The sequence below is a fragment of the Miniopterus natalensis genome, chromosome 12, assembly GCF_054644295.1.
Source record: "Miniopterus natalensis isolate mMinNat1 chromosome 12, mMinNat1.hap1, whole genome shotgun sequence".
NCBI classification, from domain to species: Eukaryota; Metazoa; Chordata; class Mammalia; order Chiroptera; family Miniopteridae; genus Miniopterus; species Miniopterus natalensis.
This window is the reverse complement of record NC_142092.1, coordinates 31,429,094-31,449,655: the sequence shown is the minus strand read 5'-3', so window position 1 is coordinate 31,449,655 and position 20,562 is coordinate 31,429,094. Positions and strand designations below refer to the sequence as shown.

Genomic DNA, 20,562 nt, shown 5'->3' with positions numbered 1-20,562 from the left:
TTCTTCCTTGAATGTTTGGTAAAATTCACCTGTGAAGCCATCTCATCCAGGACTTTTGTTTGTTGGGAGTATTTTTTATTACTGCTTTGATTCATTGTTTGTAATCAGTCTCCTCAGAATTTGTTTCTTCTTGATTCAGTTGGGAGGATTGTATGTTTCTAAGAATTTATTCATTTTGTCTAGATTGTCCAATTTGTTGGCATATAGTTGTTTGTAGTATTTTCTTACAATTCTTTCTATTTCTGTGGTGTCAGTTGTCAATTCTCCCCTTTCATTTCTGATTTTATTTATTTGGATCCTCTTTTTTTCTTGATGAGTCTGGTTAAAGGTTAATTAAGCTTGCTTGTGTTTTTGAAGAACCGGTTCTTGGTTTCATTGATCTTTTGTATTTTTTAAACTCTATTTTGTTTATTTGTGCTCTGATCTTTATTATTTCCTCCTTTTACTCACTTTGGGCTTTCCTGTTCTTTTTTTAGCTCTTTTAGGTGTAAAGTTAGATTGTTTGAGATTTTTTCTTGTTTCTTGAAGTAGGCCTACATCGTTATGAATTTTCCTTTAAGAACTGCTTTTACTGTGTCTCACAGGTTTGGGTTTGTTGTGATTTTACTTTCATTTGTCTCAGTACATCTTTAGATTTCTTCATATACCTTTGATGTCTCAGTCTATCTTTTGAGCTTGTTTTAACCCATTTATTCATACCATTGTGGACAGAGAAGATGCTGGATATGATTTCAATCTCCTTAAATTTATTGAGACTTGTTTTATAGCTTAACATGTGGTCTATCCTGAAAATGTTCCATGTGCACTTGAAAAGAATGGATATTTGCTGCTTTAGAGTGAAACACTTTAAAAACATTAAGTAAATCCATCTGGTCTAATGTGTCATTTAAGGCTGCTGTTTCCTTGTTGATTTTCTGTCTGGAAGCTCTATACACTGATGTCAATGGGTGTAAAAGTCCCCTAATATGACTGTATTACTGTTGTTCTCTCCCTTTACGTCCATCAGTATTTGTTTTATGCATTTATGTGCTCCTATGTTGGGTGCATAAATGTTTACAAGGGTTATATCTTCTTGTTGGAGTGATCCCTTTGTCTCTTATTATAACCTTAAAGTCCATTTTGTCTGATACAAGTATAGCTACCCCAGCTTTTTTACTTTTCCATTTGCATGAAATACCTTTTTCCACTTCTTACTTTGTTTGTGTCTTTCATTGCGGGGTGGGTCTCCTGCAGACAACATATATACTGCATGGGTCATGTTTTCTCATCCATTCAGCTACCCTATGTCCTAAAAGACAATTTTCTCTTTTTCTATGATTGTCTATTGTCTTTTGCACCTTAATACTGAATTTTAGTCTCTCCTCCTCATTTTTAAGATTACCTTATATATTAAGGATATTAACACTTTGTGATATATATTGCAAAATTTTCTGTTTTTCAGTTATGTTTTGAACTGCAAATGTTTGTTTTTCTGCATTAAATTTTATTAATCATTTCTTTAATTCCACCAGTATTTTGAGACCCAATCACATTTTTTCCTCATGCAGGTAAAATAATAATAATGTATGTTTTCTTCTGGTACCCATATGATTTTTTATTTTTTAATTTAGGTTTCAGATCCATCTGGAGTTTATTCTTGTGTGTGATGTGTATGATCTAATTTTATCTTTATCCAAATGGTTAACCAGTTGTCCCAGAATCACTTATTAAAAATCCATCTTTGCTCTGATGATCTGAGATGACATCTTTATATTATAGTTCCAGATAGTCTTGGGTCTATTTCTAGACTTTTATTCTATTCCATTGATGTCTTTCTCTTCATGTTTTAATTATAGAGGCTCTGTGGTATTTGTTAATATATGCTAGGGGTACTGTTCCTGCATAGCTTTTCTTTTTTAGCATTCTCCTGGCTATGTTCTATTCCCATATAAACTCTCATCTGATTCCACCTAAACAAGAACATTGTTGATATTTTATTGGGATTGTGCTAAAATTTTAAATTAATTTAGGGAGAGTGACTTCTATATGATGTGAGTCATCCTTTCCAAGAACAGAGGCAGCAGTCTTTAATTTATTCACATACTTCTGTGTCTTTCAGGAGTGTTTTAAAGATTGCCTTATTTCGTTTTTACAAATTTAATGTTGAATTAACTTTAAGTACTTAATCTCTTTTGTTGCTATTTAAATGAGGTTCCTCTCCCATTATATCCACAAACTAGTTATTGTTCCTGTATCTAATCACTAGCACTTTCAATTTCCTTATGTTAGTTTTATATTCTGCCACTTTACCAAATTCTTTTTATTACTGGAGAAAGCTTTACCATTGTTTCCCTAGGGTTTTCCAGGTACATGATCATATTATCTGCAAACAGAAATTGCTTTCTTTTTCCAATTCCTATCCCTCTAATTGTCTTGGCTATTATGTCCAGGACAAGGTTGAATAGTAATGGAGACAGAAGGCATATTTTCTTTGTTCTTAATCTTAGTATTTTCCCATTAAGTAGGATGCTTGCTTTAAGAATGAAATATATTTTTTATTAAATTGGATTTTGTCCAAAGATTTTTTAGCACCTCTGGAGATATTCATATGATCTTTTTTCTCTTTAGATCTATTAATATGTAGGGTGTCCCAAAAATGTATACACACACACTGAGTAATTATAAAGGCAGGATTTATTAAAATACATTTCATTTTCAAAACTGAGCTATCAGCTGTTAAAATGTGTATACATTTTTTTGAGGGGTACCCTGTAATGTATTATTTTCCTGATTTTCCAAACAGGGAACCAAGCTTGCACGCCTGAAAAAAATATTGCTTAATCGTGGTTAATCAAGTTTTATTGAGATACTGGATTTTGTTTACTAATGTTTTATTAAGTACTTTTACATCAATATTCACAAGTGATACGGTAATAATTTTCTAATTATGCTGTCTTTCGCTTACTTACTTCCTTGAAAGAATTCTGACACTCTGGAGTAAGTTACAGAACACTGGGTCTATCTGGTCTTTGAGTGTTTAGTAGAATTCGCCTGTGAACCATCCAGGTCTGGTGCTTCCTTGTGAAGCAGCTCCCTGATAACCTTCTCTGTTTCTTTGATAGAAATTGGTCCATTTAACCTTCTACTTCGATGAACTTTTTTTTAAAATCATAATTTAAATTATTAATTCTGTTCCATTATTTTGTATCTTCTTTCAGAGACTCCAATTATATCTAACTGAATCATCTTTGCATACATTTCATTTCAAACACTTTCTTTTATTCTTTTTCTTTCCTTTTCAAGCTCATTTTTTTGTTCTCTTGGTATTTTCCTGATTTCCTTCAACGCTCGTAAGGTTTTGCTTGAATACTTTATTCCTTACGGATTCTTAAATTACTCTTCATTTCTTACATAATTTAGACCATTGCTTTTCTTTTCCTTGAATGTGACCAATACTTGCTTTGGCCTCCTTCACTTTGTGCCTGTTTCTGTCCTTGGTTTTAAATTTCTGTTTCAAAGTGGCTTGCTCCTCAGAGCCCCAAATGCTTACTTGAGAATATTTCATGCCCTGTCGGTGAGTGAGCGGAATTTCCGTGGGCTGGATTGACCTGATTCTCATTTCCCGCGGTGCTTTTACAGTGGTTCTTTATAAGTGAAACCTGTGCGCCTCTGCTTTCTGGTACGGGGCCGGGGCCGGGGCCTGGAGCGCTTTCAGAGATGCGCAGTTGGGGAGTCCCCTCCTCTCCCAGCATCGCCGCCTGGCTGATTCGCCCCGTGGCTCCTTTTTTTGGAATCAGGGCTCTAGGGGTGGGGCTATTTGTTCTTTGCTTTATTTTCCCTTGCCTTGTAGGATTACAAATGTGCTCTTTAAATTTTCTCTTCAACAGGTGGTTTCAAAGAGTGCCTCTCCAGTTAAACTTCTCGTCTCCTGGAGTGTTAGCCTTTCTGAAATTGCCCCTTGACACACTTGCAGTTTTCAGCCTCTTCCCCAATCAACAGGACCACCCTGTACTCCCCCAGTGTTTTCATGCATGTAGTGAGCTTTCTCTTTATGGTGGTAGTTTTAGATCCATAGCAGCCTGCTGCTAGTTCTTCCCTCTCTTTTCTATGCAGTTTTTCAGGGACTGCCCCAGTAACCCACAAGGCTTTACAGCAGGAGGAGGGAGATAACTCCCTGGGATTTTGTGTTTATTTCTGTGGTTGCAGGTATTTTGAAGTTTAGACAGTATTTGTCTTCTTGTTATGCTGAAAGCAGGAGTTTTCATTCTTCTTGTTAATTTTGTTTGGTGGGCAAGGCTATTTGGGGAGAGGACAGTTTACCCCATCACCATTACCTCAACTACCTAGCAAATTAAAAGTTTAATAATATTGTTCCAGCACATAAAACATTTCTAATGACTGTCAGCTGTGAGAGCCCCAGTTTCCCACCCTTGCCCTACCCGCCTCAAAACATGCTTACTAACCCCCTAGTACGGGCGGATGTACCCTGTCATGCCTGAAACGGCACAGGAAGGCTGTTCCAGAGTCACAGGAGACTTACCTGTATTTGGAGGCCTGTCCAAAGCAATGGATCCCACCACCACCACACCCCCTAGTAGATAACTAGCGAAAGGTGAAAAATGCGAGACCAAAAGGAGAAGCCGGATGTCGGGGAGCAGTTACATGGTTCAGAGGCACCCAACGGAAGGCTTCTACTGAGCTCTCATAATCAGGAGGGACAAGTCAAGAAGCGGAAGGGCAAGAATGCACCTTTTCCTAAGTCAGAGACTCTAGGTCCACTGACTTCTGACAGCAGTCTCTGTTTCTTTTAGGTCAAATTATCAAGCATAGGAATCATATAGAATAATCGGTTATTTTTTATTACCAATAAAGTGACTTAATGGTGCAGGCACAGAAAGGTACTCAATAAATAATTATAAATGAATGAAAAACTGTCAGAAATAATGAAAATGACCATGACATACCATAACCTTGTTACTTGCCAATAACAGAATGTGCTGCTTTGGAAAAGGTTTATTTAAAGGCTACTATTGTGCTTCAAATGACATGAAGTCCCTATTTATGGGGATGTAAGCTACATGGTTTTAAATGTCTTCTGTCGCTTTCTGAGGAATTTGACTTGTTAGAAATTTCAGGACTGTTTTTGAAAGGTGGATGCTATCTAAATATTGAAAATATGTTTGGCCTCCTGTAAACTATACTAACTAAAAGCATACCAACACAATTAAAAAAGAAATGGAAAAAAAGAGTGTGAAAATTTAGAGATGATCACATCAAATGATGCTTTGTTGAGGGAGACATTGCAAATTAGCTCAACTGTTTCCCTTCACTTATCATATTTTATTATTTTAAAGTTCAGGCACATGGTCTGATTAGGAAGAATTTACTCCAAGTGGCACAAAATTAACTAATAAAAGCAAGGAGAAACCTGATTAATTTTTGAGAAAGGTTACAGAAAAATTCTTTCACTGTAATAATGGCTGCGTAAAGCTGATATGGGGTCTAGGTCCCTATTTTCCTAGGATAAAATGTACTTTTTGACCTGGAAGATGCATAACTATACCCACTAGAACCAGGCCGTACTGTGAATCTTCTTAGAAATACAGAAATGGTTAAGACACAAGCCCTTGCCTCACGAAGCTGAAAGCAAAGGGCCACATCAATAATATGGGGAAATGCAAAGAAAGCAGGACTGCTGAAATGCTTCAACATAAGTTAATTCTAAACAGAACATCCAGGAACCAAATGCTTTATGAAACAAACAGATAGAGCCCTCCTGTAAATGAAAAAGAAAAATCAGAACTATTTCTGAGAGTCAAGAGATAAAAATCATAAGAGTTGGCTAAGAGAGTGCATTCTGAACATTCTCTAAGGCCACTGCAGCAGAGAGTTCAACTGGCAGCATCGGGAGCTGAGCTCCAGGCCTGGCTCCAGCAAGTACTAGCTAGGTAAGCCTACAGATTCAGTCCACCGCTCTGAAACACAGTCTCTTCTAATGCTTTTACTGTTCTATAGTTCAGAAAATTAATATTCATTGCCTATAGTTAACACGTTCTCTGCTCCCCTGACCTCATATTCCTAAAATTCTCAGGAAACAGATTATTCTGAAGGACTTGTCATCTGCGGAAACAGGATAAAAAACTTCCTTCTCTGAGGAAGAAAAAAAATATGAAATCAGAAATGAGTCTCCCTGGGCGGAAAAAATAGGCTTCACCCAAAGGAATCGCATGGAGCATTTACACAGGCCTTTGGTTTCCCAGGCACAGAGAAGCGTTATGAAGGCTCCGACTCCAGTCCCCCACGGACCGGGTTTGCATCTCCGCTCTGCTCTTTCCTCCCAAAGTCTTAGGCCGGTTCCTGAACTTTGCCTCGACGTTTTTCCAAGTACCTGCGGGGTGTCTCACATTAATCGGCGGTGTCATTCGCTAGACTCGGTTAGGCTAAGGGCAGTGCACACAATTCACATACAAGTTCCTCTTCCCTTCCTGATGTATGGATTTCCATTAATCTTTGATTTTTCTGATACCCAAAATCCAAGGCACAGTGTTCTCTCAAGCCTGTCAAGAGTTATCTCCATGTCTTTTAAAAGATAAACTCTGAACGCATGACTGGGTCAATGTCAAGGTTCAGGAGACATGTTTTAGATAACGACTTAAAGCCCTAACACATGGCTAGTAGGAAGAACGGCACTGCCTGGGGGAGCGGACCAGCTGCTTACCCGGTAAGATGCAGCAAGTCCACAGCAAGGGTCCAGCTTCCCTCTCTTCCCTTCCTTCCTTTCTTCTTTCCCGCTTTCCTTCTTCCTTCCTCCCTCTCTCTTTTTCCTTTCCTGTCTTGTACTAACGTCTTTGTTTCACTCTATAAAATGTCACTTTAGTTCATACTATTTGAAACAGCAGCTCACTCTGGCTCCCCTGTTAGTGACTTAGTAAAAGTGCTTCAGTGTGAGAACATAAACACAAGACAACATTCATCTTCAATACGTCTCTTCCCTGCAAAGGAGAAAACGTAGCCAAGCCCTAGAGACAAAGGAATGCAGCCAGGATTAACTAAGGCTCCCTAAAAATTAAACAGATGCTACCACAACGGGATCTGTCTTCTTCATAAATAGGGGCCCCTTCTGTCCAGCTATTCAAAGTAGAGCACAGGATCTAGAAGCCAAAAGCACACTGGAGCTTATTTTCTGTTTCAACGATGAGCGCAGCTCCACGGAGAGACGTTGTATACTATTACATATAGGCTTTAGCTCTGCTGTTTAACTGCAGACTCCCTGAGACTTTCAGGACAGGAATATGTCTGGTAACTAATTTGAAAATGAAAAGTTCTTCATATGGTGTTTAGCAATTTGTGTTAGAAGCACAGATATATTGTTCTCAAACAGGCCTACAGCAAGTCCAGCACAGGCAAAAACCCTGATGCCTTCTCAAGGGCACTAGAAATAGAAGGTGTGCTCTGTGAAAGTGGTGACTTTGTTTTGCTCCCTCATTGTGGCAGGCCGGCTCTCAGACGGCCCTCAATGAGCCCTGCCTCCCAGTATCCAGGCCATATGTAATCCTTTCCCCTTGGGTGCGACTGGCCTAGCAACCAATAACTACAACAAAAGTCATGGATGCTACTTCCAAGACTAGGCCACATATGACTGAGACTCTCGTCTTGCTATCAAGACTCTTGCTGAATTCCCTGAAATGAGTTTCCATGCTGGGCAGGCCTGTGTGCTAAGGACCCCAATGAACCAGCAGCTGGGAACTGAAGCCCTCAGTGAACAACCCTTGATGAGCTGAACTGAGCCACCAACCACAAGAGCGAGCTCTGAGGGGGATCCTTTACCCAGCCACATCTTTCCATGAAACCTCAGAACCAGCCAGAGCCCTGACTGAAGCCACTCAGAGACCCTGAGCAGAGGGCCATCTAAGTTGTGCCCAGGTTCCTGACCACAGAAGCAGTGAGATAACCAGTTTGTGTTGTTTTAAGCCACTAAGTTGGTGGTGATGTGTTACTCTACGTAACAGATAACTAACACACTTCTATTTCCTCAGTGCCTTGAACAGGGCCTGGCTCCTACTAGCTGTGCAATAAATACAAATTGCATGAATCAATAAATGAAGTTAACTCCTATCACTGATATGGGGAGAGTTACTGGAGAAAGTCAGAGAGCTGTTCATCACAGTGCTGCTGTGTACAACACGGCGAGGTGAAGAAACTCAACTTTCTACCATGAACACGCCAATATATGCGATTTTCTAAAATAAACCTATCGTAAGTAAATACAATTTCTGAAAACAAACATGTTAAACAAGTTTTTCAGTCATTGTAATAGCCTCAAGGCTGACTTATATTTCCCAGGAGATAATGATACGCTTTTTATAGTTAAAAACAAAATGTTACTGGAGACCTTTCCCCCTTCTCTCCAGAGGCTGAACAGGAATGCAGTTTCGCGATGGCAATATTCAGAGTACAAGCAGCTCAAGTAGTCCCTTCGCCTGACCTGGCCTAGGGACTCCTTATTCTGTCTACCTTGTGGATCCTAACTGGGAAATAACCTATATCTTCTCACTCAGAGTCTCAAAAGCACTGGGGTCAACCTCTTCCCTTCCTCTGAAGGCTTCTCATGAAATGCTCTTGTGATTTGCTGCCTGTGATTCCAACTTCAATTTGAACCAAGAACAAATAATTTTTTAAAATTTCTCATTACAAGTTGTGAGAATTCCTAAGAAAGAAAGAAAGGCTGAGATAAATGGCAATGGGTGCAGTAGGAACAGTGATTGCTTAGCCCCATGAAAAGTCCTTTCTGGAAGTGTGGTGTTCAAACTCTGAACTTTATAAAGGATGCGAAGGACCCAGGTACACGAAAGGCTGGGATGAAGACGTGGGCATGGGACAGCAAACAGCCCCAAGGACAGGTTCCTCAGCAGAGAGACTGATGGTGCCGAGTCAGCATATTGCGGGTGTGAAAGACATACACACAGTGAGCCTTGGCACAGCCAGTGCCCTGAGGCTTTCCGAATGGCACCAGAATGGCCTCTCCATAAAGTAGCAGCTTTGCTTCACAACTGCTTGTAAATGTCTTTGCTCTATTTTTACTGGATAATTTTGACTTTATTTCCTTTGAAAATTAATAGAAGTCATTTTGAGTTTTCTTATGTTTCATCATTCTGTTTATTTTTTCCATAATTTTATGAGGTAAAAACTACAGCAGCTTCCAGGAGAGAAAACTAAGTTCAGGAAGGTTCCGTAAACGTGCCCAAGGTACCAAAGCTAATAACCGGGGTAATCTGATCTGGGTGATCCAACCGCCTTGCCAGCCTAACCATAAAACGGATTAAAATGGTGAGAAGCACCCATGCATCAAAAGGTTGGGGGTTCAATTCCTGGTCAGGGCACATAACTAGGTTGCAGGTTGGATCCCCTGGTTGGGGTGGGTATGGGAGGCAATCGATGGATGTTACTCTCACATTGATGTTTCTTCTCTCTCTCTCTCTCTCTCTCTCTCTCTCTCTCTCTCTCTCTCTCTCTCTCTCTCTCAAAAAAATAAATAAAATAAAGTTAAAACATATCCTTGGATGAGTATTAAAAAAAAACCCCAAAAGCCACACAATTTTATATAGGTGGTCAGCCTGGAGTTTAGAAAACCTCAATTCTGTCTAAAATATTCCAAATGCAATAGTCACTCTACCCTCTCACTAAGGTTTCTACGCTCACTGGGTCATCGGCTCCCTTATACAATGAGCAAACCTGTCCTTAGTCTATAGGCAAATTCGACTTTGAATCTGTGGCTAGAAGTCCAGCTTTACCAGGGGTGAAAGACTTGGTACCTAAACAATAGATGGATATCATGGGAAGTGGGGAGTAGTGAGGTTTTGAGGACAATATGTATGAGACAAAATGAACCAATAAAATAACCTGGATATTTCTATAGTTCTACCCTTCAGGTTACTGTGAGGCTAGAGATACTGTGTCTAGCACCTACAATGAACAAGTAACTTAGATTTTAAAAAAAGAAAAAAAAAAGGTAAGTATAATAATCGAAAGTAATCTGGGATACCTTGTGATCTCCCAGACCTGCAAAAAAGACCTTATTCAAGAATCTGAAGTCATTCCTCTAAGGCAAGGATGTGTCTATTAACATGCTAATGTACCAGGAGCACCTTTTATCTGAAACTCTACAGGTTGAAACCCTGGCTGAAGGAAAAGGAGTTCTGGGCAGTAGAGAAAGCCTCCAGGCACTGGGAATTTATGCGGGAGGAAAATCCTGGGAGGATGGGATATTGATGACTGTACTCACTCCTTAATCCCACTTCAACCCCCAGGGGAAGAAGTGCTCACATCTGTGACTCAAGGAGAGGGAGGAAGGAGTGAAGAGGGATTTTCACCACCAGGGTGGTTCTAATCTGGTACATGGTTATAAGCCTCATGTTTTAAAGAAATTATTTCAAATACCCAGTGCCCAGTCACAACAGACAATGCAAATATGATATCAGTGATATTTCCTTTTCTTGCTCAATAACCTCTTTTTTGAGTACTAACTCTTAAAATGAGGCACAAAGATGCTATCTGCAACTTACTCCCAAGATCCACACGCCTCCTTTCTCCTCCCAGTGGCACTGACTGAAAGTATTAATCAGCAGCACACTGCCTGTCTTTGAACTGATTTATCCGTTGGTTGAATACAGACTGCATCTTAGTACCACTATTGAAAATAGGGGAAGAAAGGGATCTTAAAGGGCCTTTATTTGACCGTGAAAACAAGTCTTTTCATCTGTTTTCACTTCTGGTATCTTTAGACTCAGATACAGAAGGGCCTTGGACGGTTTTTCATTTGTCATCCATTCGAGGTACCATTACTGCCTGACAGAGGAAGGAAATGCTTTCTCTTCACTGATGGGCCCATAATGCTGGAACACAAAATCAGGTCCAGCTGAAAGTCTCATTTAGTGGCATTAAATATATTTCTTGGAAAGCTGTAATGAAATCATGAAAACGTTGCTCTTGGTAAAATAACAATAAAAGAAAGGAGTTACTCGGCAGGATTCGGACTATTTCACATGCTTTAACAACCCTTCGGTGCAACAGTAATATCTAAACAGTTGCTGGGATTAAATGGTTACAAGATGGGTTGTGACTGTGAATATAAGCAGTGGTCTACAGTTTGGGAGAGGTACCACTGTGCCAAAGGCCTACGCAGTGGCTTTCAGATTCTTTAGTTGGAGAAGTGTGAAAGTATCCAAGCTTGTGGTTATTGGGGTGGGGGGAAGCATCTGTATCTTCCTCCCCCCTGCGTCCATGTGAAAGGAGTGCTGCTAGCAAGCAGAAAGGTTGTTCTTCATTTGTCACAGTAACTGGGGCACAAGAGTGGGGGTTGCTGCCATTTACTGGGAAAGACCAGGGTGCTAACCACTCTGCAATGTCTCTCACAATGAACAATGTCCCAGCACAAGCGCTATTCATGCTGCATTGAGAAATACTGCGCCCCAGTAACAATCCTAGCCTCTCTCTCCAGCCCTTCTCTCAACCAACCCCCGGTTCTCTGATCCGTGCTTTTGGGAGGCCAGGAACCTGCCCAGCCCAGCTACCTCCTCTCTTGCTTCCTGGTCTGCCTGCCTACAGAGGTGGTGTTTTCTGGGATGTTCTGCCAAAGTGGTAGGCCTGCAGCTTTCTTTCCTTTAGGGGTAGGGAACAAGTTCAATTTAGGGGGTTAGAATTAGGAAGTTTATTGTGACACACATCAAACTGCATGCCCTATGACCAGCTTCATCAGAGATTGTGGAGAGGGAGAGAAAGAGAGAGAGAGAGAGAGAGAGGGAACAAGAATGAATGATATTGCATCCACATGACCTGGTTGGTCCACCTGGCAGTTTTACAACATTGTCCTCAATTTCTCTGACTTCCCGCCCATAAAGAGGTGGAATCCACATCTTCTTCCCTCGAACCTGGGCAGGTTTGTAACTGCTGTGACCAACGGAGAATGACGGTGATGTCAACTGATTTCCACGAATGGGTCCCCCACAAGAAGTAATGCAGCTTCTGCTTTATCTGCTAGAAAACTCCCACTTGGACCCATGAGTCTCCGTGGAAGAAGTCTAAGGAAACCATGCAAGAGGGAGCCAAGCCCGTAGAGAGGCTACAGGCAGGCTACCCACTGAGAGTCCTAGCTGTCGTGTCATCTCCACTGTATGAGTGGAGGCTCTCCCAAGAAACAGAACCCATCAGATGTGTGTATAGAGAAAGAAAGTGAGGTATTTCAAGGAACGGACCCACATAATTATGGAAGTGGGCAAGTTCAAAATCTGCAGGGTAGACTGGCAAGGTGGAGACTCAGGGAAGAGCCAGTGTTGCAGTTAAAGCCCCACCAGCAAAATCTCTTTCTCAGGGAAGATGACTCTTAGTTCTATTAGCACCTTCAATTAATTAGATGAGGCCCACCCACATTCTGGAGGGTAATCTGCTTTACTCAAAGTCACCAATTTAAATAATCTCGTCCAAGGCACCCTCACAGAAACATCTAGAATAGTGGGCGCATGACCCACCCAAATTGACACACAAAAAAATTAGCCATCACACCTGCCCGGGTACCAGCTCAGGTGAATGAAGTCTTCTTGGCTCTCCCAGACCAAGCTGGCCACCAGCTGGGTGCTGATGAGACCCCTCAGTGGATGCCACAAGGAGCAAAAAATCACACAGCCGAGCCTTGCCTGGTTCCTAACCCACAGAGTCTGGGAGCACGACAAAATATTTACCTTAAGTCACCAAGTTTACAGGTAGCTTGTTATGCTCCAATAATTGGAATGCTAACTCTAACACACATTACTCCCCATCTCTCTTAACAAGCATCGGCTGCACTGACCACCTCAAACACACCAACTTCTTCTAGCCTCACAGGCTTTCTACTGTCGTTCCTTCCACCTATAACATTTACTCCAGCCCTTTGCTTAGCTGGCTCCTTTCATGCTTCCTGCCTCAGATCAAATATTACTTCCTCAGAGAGACCTTTGCTGACCATGCCATCTAAACTGGCTTCCCTCTCTAGGTCTTTTTTTTTTGGTTTTCATTCTGTTCATTTTCTTCGAAACATTTATCTCGATCTGAAATTACTTGCTGTGTCTTTGGCTATTGTCCTCCCCAATTAAAATATTAGCTCCATAGAGATGGGTCTTTATCCAGCTCATTTGCTGCTTGCACAGGACATGTGTTCAATTACTATTTGCTGAATGAAAAGTAATGAATATGTATGTGGTATGTAGGTGACTGACTTCAGGACTCTGTCCATAGGCCTCAACTTACTAACTCCGTTTTCACAGAATTTAATGAAGGAAGATTAAAACTCCTGTGTGATACAAAGGATGTTTTCCTCTGCAATTTTTTTCCTCTTTTAATGAGATGAGCAACTACAAAACCCCTAGAATCCTTTTGCAATATCTCAGAGACAAAACCATTGCATTTTCGTACTTGTTTATGTGGCTTATTTATATATTTTCCTAACTCTTCTAGATTAATTGTAAGACAATGGGGGGGAGGGGCCATCTGTAATACTTTCAACAATAAAGATACATTTTTTAAAAAAGACAAGTCTAAACTGAGAAAGGGGAAAAATGTCCTCTCCACTCTACCCTTAGCCCTGGCGGGACAGTCTCAGCTGTGTCCTTTCTCCTCCAGCCCCCAAGCCTGGTGCTTGCAGAGAGCTTGGAGAAGGTGACAAGAAGGCCTATCCCCCACCCATTTTTTTGTTTCCCTCCATTTTCCAGTTCTTCCATACACTTGAGCTATGAAAACACTACCTATACTTTTTCCCATCGCCTGAGCTCAAGTCCTAATCTGCAGGCCCTTCCCACGGGCAGCCACCCAGAGCCCAGCAGACATCCACTTCCACCCTACATCCTTATCAATCCCCTTGGATTCTGATTCTCCCTCCCCCGTAGGACCCACGTCTTTTTACTTTCTGTATTCTGATGCTTTGACATTTGGGGCGTTGCTGCCCCTGGAGAGACTGCCCCTCCAGGTTAGCCAATTCCTAGAGATAGTAAACAACTCACCTGTAAGCACACTTTTCAAATGCCAACCAATCCAGAGCTCACACTCAACCACCAACTTGACCAGGCTCTCATACTCCAGGGCCACTATCCACAGCCCTTATCACATGACCAGGTACCAAACAACTAGGGACAGCCCCTACACCCCAGAGCCCACTGAAATGGTTCAAATCAGCCAATCTAAACCTGCGTACCCTGCCTCGCCAATTCCTTCCCACAGAAACCACAGTGAAGGCTCCTGCCCACAGCTCCCCTTTCTCCCTCTGCCTCCTGACCAACTCTGGGACCTCTGCTTGTGCCCCCACCCACAGTGTGGTGTGCCCCCTCCTCTTGGAAACTGGGAGTAACAAGCTAACTTTCCAATGGCAGTCATCTCCTGACCTGTTGACCATACTGTACCCCAAATTTTCAAATATGCTGTACTTTAAAACACTCTTCTAGACTGTAAGTAAAGTCAGTGTCTCAGTCATTTGGGGGCAAGTGAGATTCTACACTCCCAGGGCTCAGTACTTTAAGTTTTTTTTAGCAAGGTTTTAAAATTCTTGATTTAGATCACTGATTCCCTCAGGAAACATTTGTCGATGATTTGTGTGTATAAGGAGCTGTGGAAAGCTCTGGGGTCGGGAGGATGAATTAAACACGCTCTCAGGGAGGCTCCAGGTAGGGTGAGGACTCCGAAATGCCTAAGAAAAGTAGGAATGAATGAACGTCTTCCCAGCGTTCACAAGCTGGAGTGCCTCACTTGCTGGATGGCCTGGTGTGTTCCATGCATAAAATCGTTGCCAATACTGGAGGGCTTGAAAAGAAAAGAAACTGACGAGTCCTGTTCTGTTTCATTCTTTATGCAGCACAGCTAATAAAGCATAGCACCAGGATTTGAACCCAGGAAGTGTTACTCCAGAGTTTACTTCTTTCTCAACTGATTCTAGATGTGAGCTAAGAAGCTGTACAATTTCCTAAAGGTATATTGCTTAGACCCATCCTTAAAGTCCATTAAAGAATTTGAGCCAATCTTCATCCCAGGAAATACCCTGTTAATAATTTTGCTACTAAATCTATGATAATTGTGTATACCAGAATCTTTCTGCTAATGGTTTATTACAATTCGTTTTTAAGCTTGCCCTGCCGGGCCACCAACTACAGGGGTCTAGTTTGTCACAGAATAAAATGAGCTACTAAAAAAACCAAAACCACACCAAAGAATAGTATCTCTCCAAAAGCTCTCCATAGAAGAGTAGCAACCTTTAAATACTCAGAAACCTAAGCATATACGTTCTTTTTTACAGGCAAAAGGAAAGAAACCATTATTTGTACAGCTGATCCTGGAAAATATATGGAGTTTGTATGATGCTGCCTTTTAAATGCCGTCTTTTAAAGGTTAATAACTGTGATCATACGTAGAACACATTTTAGGACTCAAGTTGTTAAGAGACTGAGTTCTCTGCTTCCTTGTTAGTGAACCTTTCCCAGGGAATTTGATTAAAATCTGGTGACAATGACTGCCTGCCTTTGCTTCCATTCTTCCTTCCATCTCCATTAGTTTGGCTTAATACACACCACAGAGGTCATCTCTAGACTCGATTTACTGCACTGAGGGAAAGCTTATCCCTCTCTGTAAAACAATTATAGCCTCCTGGCCAGGCAACCGGGGTACTGCACTGGGGAGTCTACACCCTCAGTTACCTTGAACCTAAGACATTTCTTAACACACATTTGTGGGAAAGAAATTCATAGGACACCAAGGCATGTGTAAATCTCAAATCTGCTCTTTTGTTTCTCTCTGTGTCTGGCTGCAGATTAAACAAAATTACCATAATAGGCAAACTGAACTCTTTTTCTGGCAGCTTGCGGTTCAGAATTCCCAGGAGAAACACTGAAAGCTACTCCTTTTCCTTCCTGCATCTAAAAGAGAAATCAGTGAGTTGCTGAGTAAGGCTTCTGATCCCTTGCCAAGCCTCAAGCTTCCCAAGACATTAGTCAAATGGTATTTAATACTTCTTTTTTTAAAAATACCCAAACCTCCCCATCCCAGACTAGTGTAACGACAGAAGACAAACACCAAGGCTTTCTTTCATTCCACAGCATTTACTGAGTGCCTACTATGTGCCCGAGTCTGTTCTAAGGCCTTGGAGATAGAGCAGTCAATCTGTATTCTCCTTATCGCTGCGGATTCTCAGGCGGAACTTGAGTTACTTGGAATTCCCACTGGAACCACACCACAATTCAGGGCACTCTGAACTTGATTTGAAATCTTGTAAGCTAGGGTGGGATGGCACTGTAGCCTACACTTACTACGAAAGGATTATAAACTGAGGGGAGGTGTCAGTCCCTCGTATTTATATGCAGAGTTAGTGCGCAAAGTAAGCACATTTTCTGGGGCCAGGTTCTATAGATTTCCTGGAATTCTCAAAAAGGTCTGAGATCTCACAAAAATTAGAAGCATTCCCTTAAAGTATCCACAGCTAGAGGAACCCAGGGGGTTGCACTTGCTCGTCTTAGGTAAACGCCACTTTCTGAACCACCACTTCGTGCCTAAGAGACGCCCCCGGGCTGCGACAGTCGCTCGGTCCCCGCTGCATTTCTACCTTGCGCAGGCGGGGAGTAAGGGGGCGTCGGGACCGCCCTGCCCTGCCCGGGACGAGGTCCCCGGCGAGGCCAACGCCAGCCTCTTCTCACAGCCCCACTTCGGACGTCTCTTAGCTCATGGCCACGCCTAGCTCCCCGGCCTCTCCGTCCGCGGCGTCCAACTTCTCTGACAGCAATAAAGACCCAAGTGCACCGGCTGGGCCTTCTCGGGGTGCACAGCGGCGCCCCGCACGCGCGCCCGCGGCTCACACACCGCCCGCCCCCGCGCGTCCTGCCACACCGCCGCGCCCCGTCCACGCGCGCCCACGGGCCGCAACTTGCGAGCGGGACTCGCGGGGTGGGCGGCGCCCAGTACTTCACCGTCAGTCACCGTGGCGTCCGCCTCCTCCCCTGCGGGGTGCACCTCCAGCCGCAGAGATTTCGGGGTGGGGGGCGAGAGCGGCCCGGGCGCGAAGAGCTGCTCCTCGGTCACGAAGCGCAGCTGCACGCGGTAGTGCCGGCGCGCGGGGGCGCGGGCGGGAGCTGGGGCCGCGGCCATGGTGCGAGCGCCGCGTCCCGGAGCCCTGGCGGCGCCTCCTCCGCGCCCTGGGCGCCGGGGAAACTGCAGGGAAGGGGAGGGACTTGGCAGCCGAGCCACCTTCCTCACCTCCGCGGCCGGTTCGCCCTGGGAGGCGCCCGCGGGCTTCCCGGACACCTGCGGCGCTCCCCCGCCCCCAGCCCGGGGCCGGGCGCGCGCGGCGGACGCGCACGGGGCGCAGCGGGGCGCGGGGCGCGGGGCGGCCGCGGAGCACACTCAAGTTCGCCGAGCGCGCGGCGCACCTGAAGGCAGCCGGGGTTTCGAAGCAGAAGGGTGACACCTGCTGTTCGTCGGGCCCGCTCAGCCCGCCTGGGCGTCGGTGTGGAACCGGCCGTGGCCCCGGCTCTGGTGGGCCCTCGCTCTCCCGGAGGTCCTGGGGGTCCTGCTCCCACTTGGGAGCAACGGCCCAAGTGCCGAACTCTCGCCTCATGGACAGGGTCCCGACAGCAGCAGGGAGGCGGGGGAGGCCCGGGGGTTCGTGCATCTGGCTGGGCACCGACGACGAATGACCCCTTTCTTCCTCCCGCGCTCAACTTGGAATTAAAAACGCAACCGGCTGCTCGATTGTGAGCATTTCCCCTAGTCAGGGGCAGGAGCGCCGGGGACTCTTGTCCTCAGGTTGACGCCTGGCTCCAGCAGTTACCTACCGCAGGCAGTTGGCTCCAGCGTCGCAGGACGGACGCTGCAAACCACACGCGGTTGGTCGTCTGGGCGGAGAAGGCCTGGTGCAGGGCTTAAGGAGAGGAAGCAGCCCTGGCAAGAGTCCCCCGTGAAGACACTGCCTTTAGCTAAGCAGGCTGGCTCTCCAAGAACCGGCTTCCCTGGAGGCCCCGGGTCCGTCACTGCAGCGTTTCCAGCGCGCTGCTAACCTGGGTCAGGCTTTAGGAAGTCTCCTTGACTCCTCCCCCCGCCCCACCCCCAGGTGTCCCGGTTCCTGACCCGTGGGGTCGGTCTGGCTCCTCCCCTATTCCCTCTGGAGGCTTTCCCACCCCTCCTGCCCTGTGGCCTAAGCACCCTGCCCTTCCTCTGTATCTCATCCTCACTTCCTACTACTCTTGGCTTTGATTTGTGCCCGGGAAGCCTCTGGGAAGCAGATACTCTTTATTAAAAGAGTGGAAGCTGTGGAAAGAGGGACCTGGTGTGAGGACCACAGACCGCATCCTGTCCCATCCCACCCCTCACTCTTTGGGCCTCTCCTGCTTCCAGCCGCAGAGCGCTTCCCTCCTTCCCTGGTCCTTCCCAGGCCCTGCCCTGATGGCACTAAGGAGTGTGTGCGACCCAGGACCCTCCGGAGGAGCTATTGGGCCTCTTGGGCCTCTGTCAAAAAAGCTTGTTCATCCTGTGCATGTTGTCAGTGTTAATTTTGAAAGGAAATCTGGGGAGGGGGACTGCTTTATACTAAACTGTGAATGATGGATGAAAACTCATAAAGCCCCTCTAAAAAGGCAATACCTTTTTGTTTTGTTTTGTTTTGTGCTTTATTTTTAATTATTTTTTTCCAATACATTAGTTTCAGGTGTACAGCATACTGGTTAGACACTTATGTAGTTTATAAAGTGATTCCCCCGGTAACTCTAATACCCACCTGGCACCATACACAGTTATTGCACTATTATTGACTGTATTCCCCATGCTGTGTTTTACATCCCCATGATGTAAAGTTACAAATTGTAACTACCAATTTGTACTTCTTCATGCCTTCATCTCGCATCCAGCCCCCCAACGCCCCTTCCCTCTGGCAACCACCAGTTTGTTTTCTGTACCTATGAGTCCATTTCTGTTGTGTTTATTTTGTTGTTTAGATTCCACATAAAGGGAAATCATATGATATTTGTCTTTCTCTGACTCATTTCACTTAGCATAATACCCTCTGGGTCCATTCAAGTTGTTGGAAATGGTATGATTTCATTCTTTCTTATGGCTGAGTAATGTTCCGTTGTATATATGTAGAAAAGGGCAATATCTTGACCTTAGTAGAATTCCCACCATACTCTCAAGACACATGGAGTTTTGTTACTTAAGACAAATAATGGCAGTCTTCCCCCCACATTAATGCACAAAACAGAAACTCAACTTAGGCTAAGAAGCAAAAAAAATCAAAATATCATGATTCACTAAAAAGCTGGGAAGTCAAAACTTAGACTTTGTTCATGCCAGACTTAGGGACTCCATTAAGGTTGACCAGGTGGTCTTGTCTTCATCTTTCAGAGAGGCCTCAGTCACATGCTGGAAGCAGTCACTGATTTACAACGTTTAGGCAAAGGCAAGGCTCCTTCTCCTCTAACCCTGGGCAGCTAGGGTCACTTGAAAATGACTGGCTTGCTGTGATAGGTCTACCCAACTTGTGACTTGGATCAGGGAGACTGGAAGCCTTACCAAATTCTCATCACCTGAATGAGGGATGAGCAGATAAAGTGCGGAGGTCGCTGGGATGACAAAGCAGGGACTAATCTTGACATCTAATGCAAGTGCTGACTCCATGCCTGGCGCTGCTCCAGGCGTATTACCTTGATTCATTTATTCCTCCCCACTCCCTGTGAGAGAGACACTAATATTACCTCCACTTTTTTCTTAAATCCTCACCCGGGAATATGCTTCTATTGATTTTAGAGAGCGAGGAAGTGAGGAGAGAGAAAAAAAATCAATGTGAGAGAGAAACCTCAATGGGCTGCCTCCAACACTCAGACCAACAGAGGGCAGAAGCCAAAGCCTAGGTGTGTGCCCTCACCGGGAATTTGGTGCATGGGACGACACCCAACCGAGCCCCGCAGCCAGGGCAAGTATCAGCCTCATTTTCACAGAGAAGGAAACTAGGGCACAAAGGTTAACTTGCCCAAAGTCGCAATTTAGAAGTGGCATAAGTCCTCTACAACAGAGCAGACACAAAAGTTAGTCGGTGCATAGCCCTTACTACCGCTTCTCAAAGTCAGAAGCTGGGAGACTAAGTTCTGAGTTTCCCAGATGAATATAGTCCAAGGCCATTGAGTCCCCAGAACTGTGAGCACAGAAAGATTTAAAAGGTTCCCACTTCCTTTCCTCTCATCGCCCCACCCTCACGCAGAAGGTTAGAGCTGCTTAGACTTTCCCTCAAGCATTTCGCCTTCCAGGAGGAGTCTGTCCGCGAGAATGAGAATGAGCAGCAGGAGGTCCCATGAACCCGTTTTCTTCTGTAGTGAGTATGAGGTAGATGTAACCACATCATCTATATGAGCCACCGCTGCATGCTGCTTTATATCTTCAAATTATCCAAAACCTCTGTTTGCTGACAGACATCACTCTCACCCACCTCTTCACTTCTGTCACCAGCACTTTCTTTTCAGGGCCACCAAACTTTTTAAGGCCAACTCAGGAGCTGCCGAGGAGGCAGAGGACCTCCTGCCCCCCGTGAGAAGCTGC

The 20,562-nt window shown here is 44.3% G+C and overlaps 1 protein-coding gene across 2 annotated transcripts in view; it reads right to left on the bottom strand.

Moving 5' to 3' along the window:
* The window catches only part of LOC107538094 (histone-arginine methyltransferase CARM1-like), a 180,638-nt gene extending 163,511 nt beyond the window's left edge, over positions 1–17,127 (bottom strand). For both annotated transcript variants that reach the window (XM_087823164.1, XM_087823165.1), the window contains exon 1: positions 16,950–17,127. In XM_087823164.1, the coding sequence (XP_087679290.1) occupies positions 16,950–17,127 (178 nt within the window). The remainder of the gene's footprint in view (positions 1–16,949) is intronic.
* Between the last annotated feature and the right edge of the window lie 3,435 nt (positions 17,128–20,562).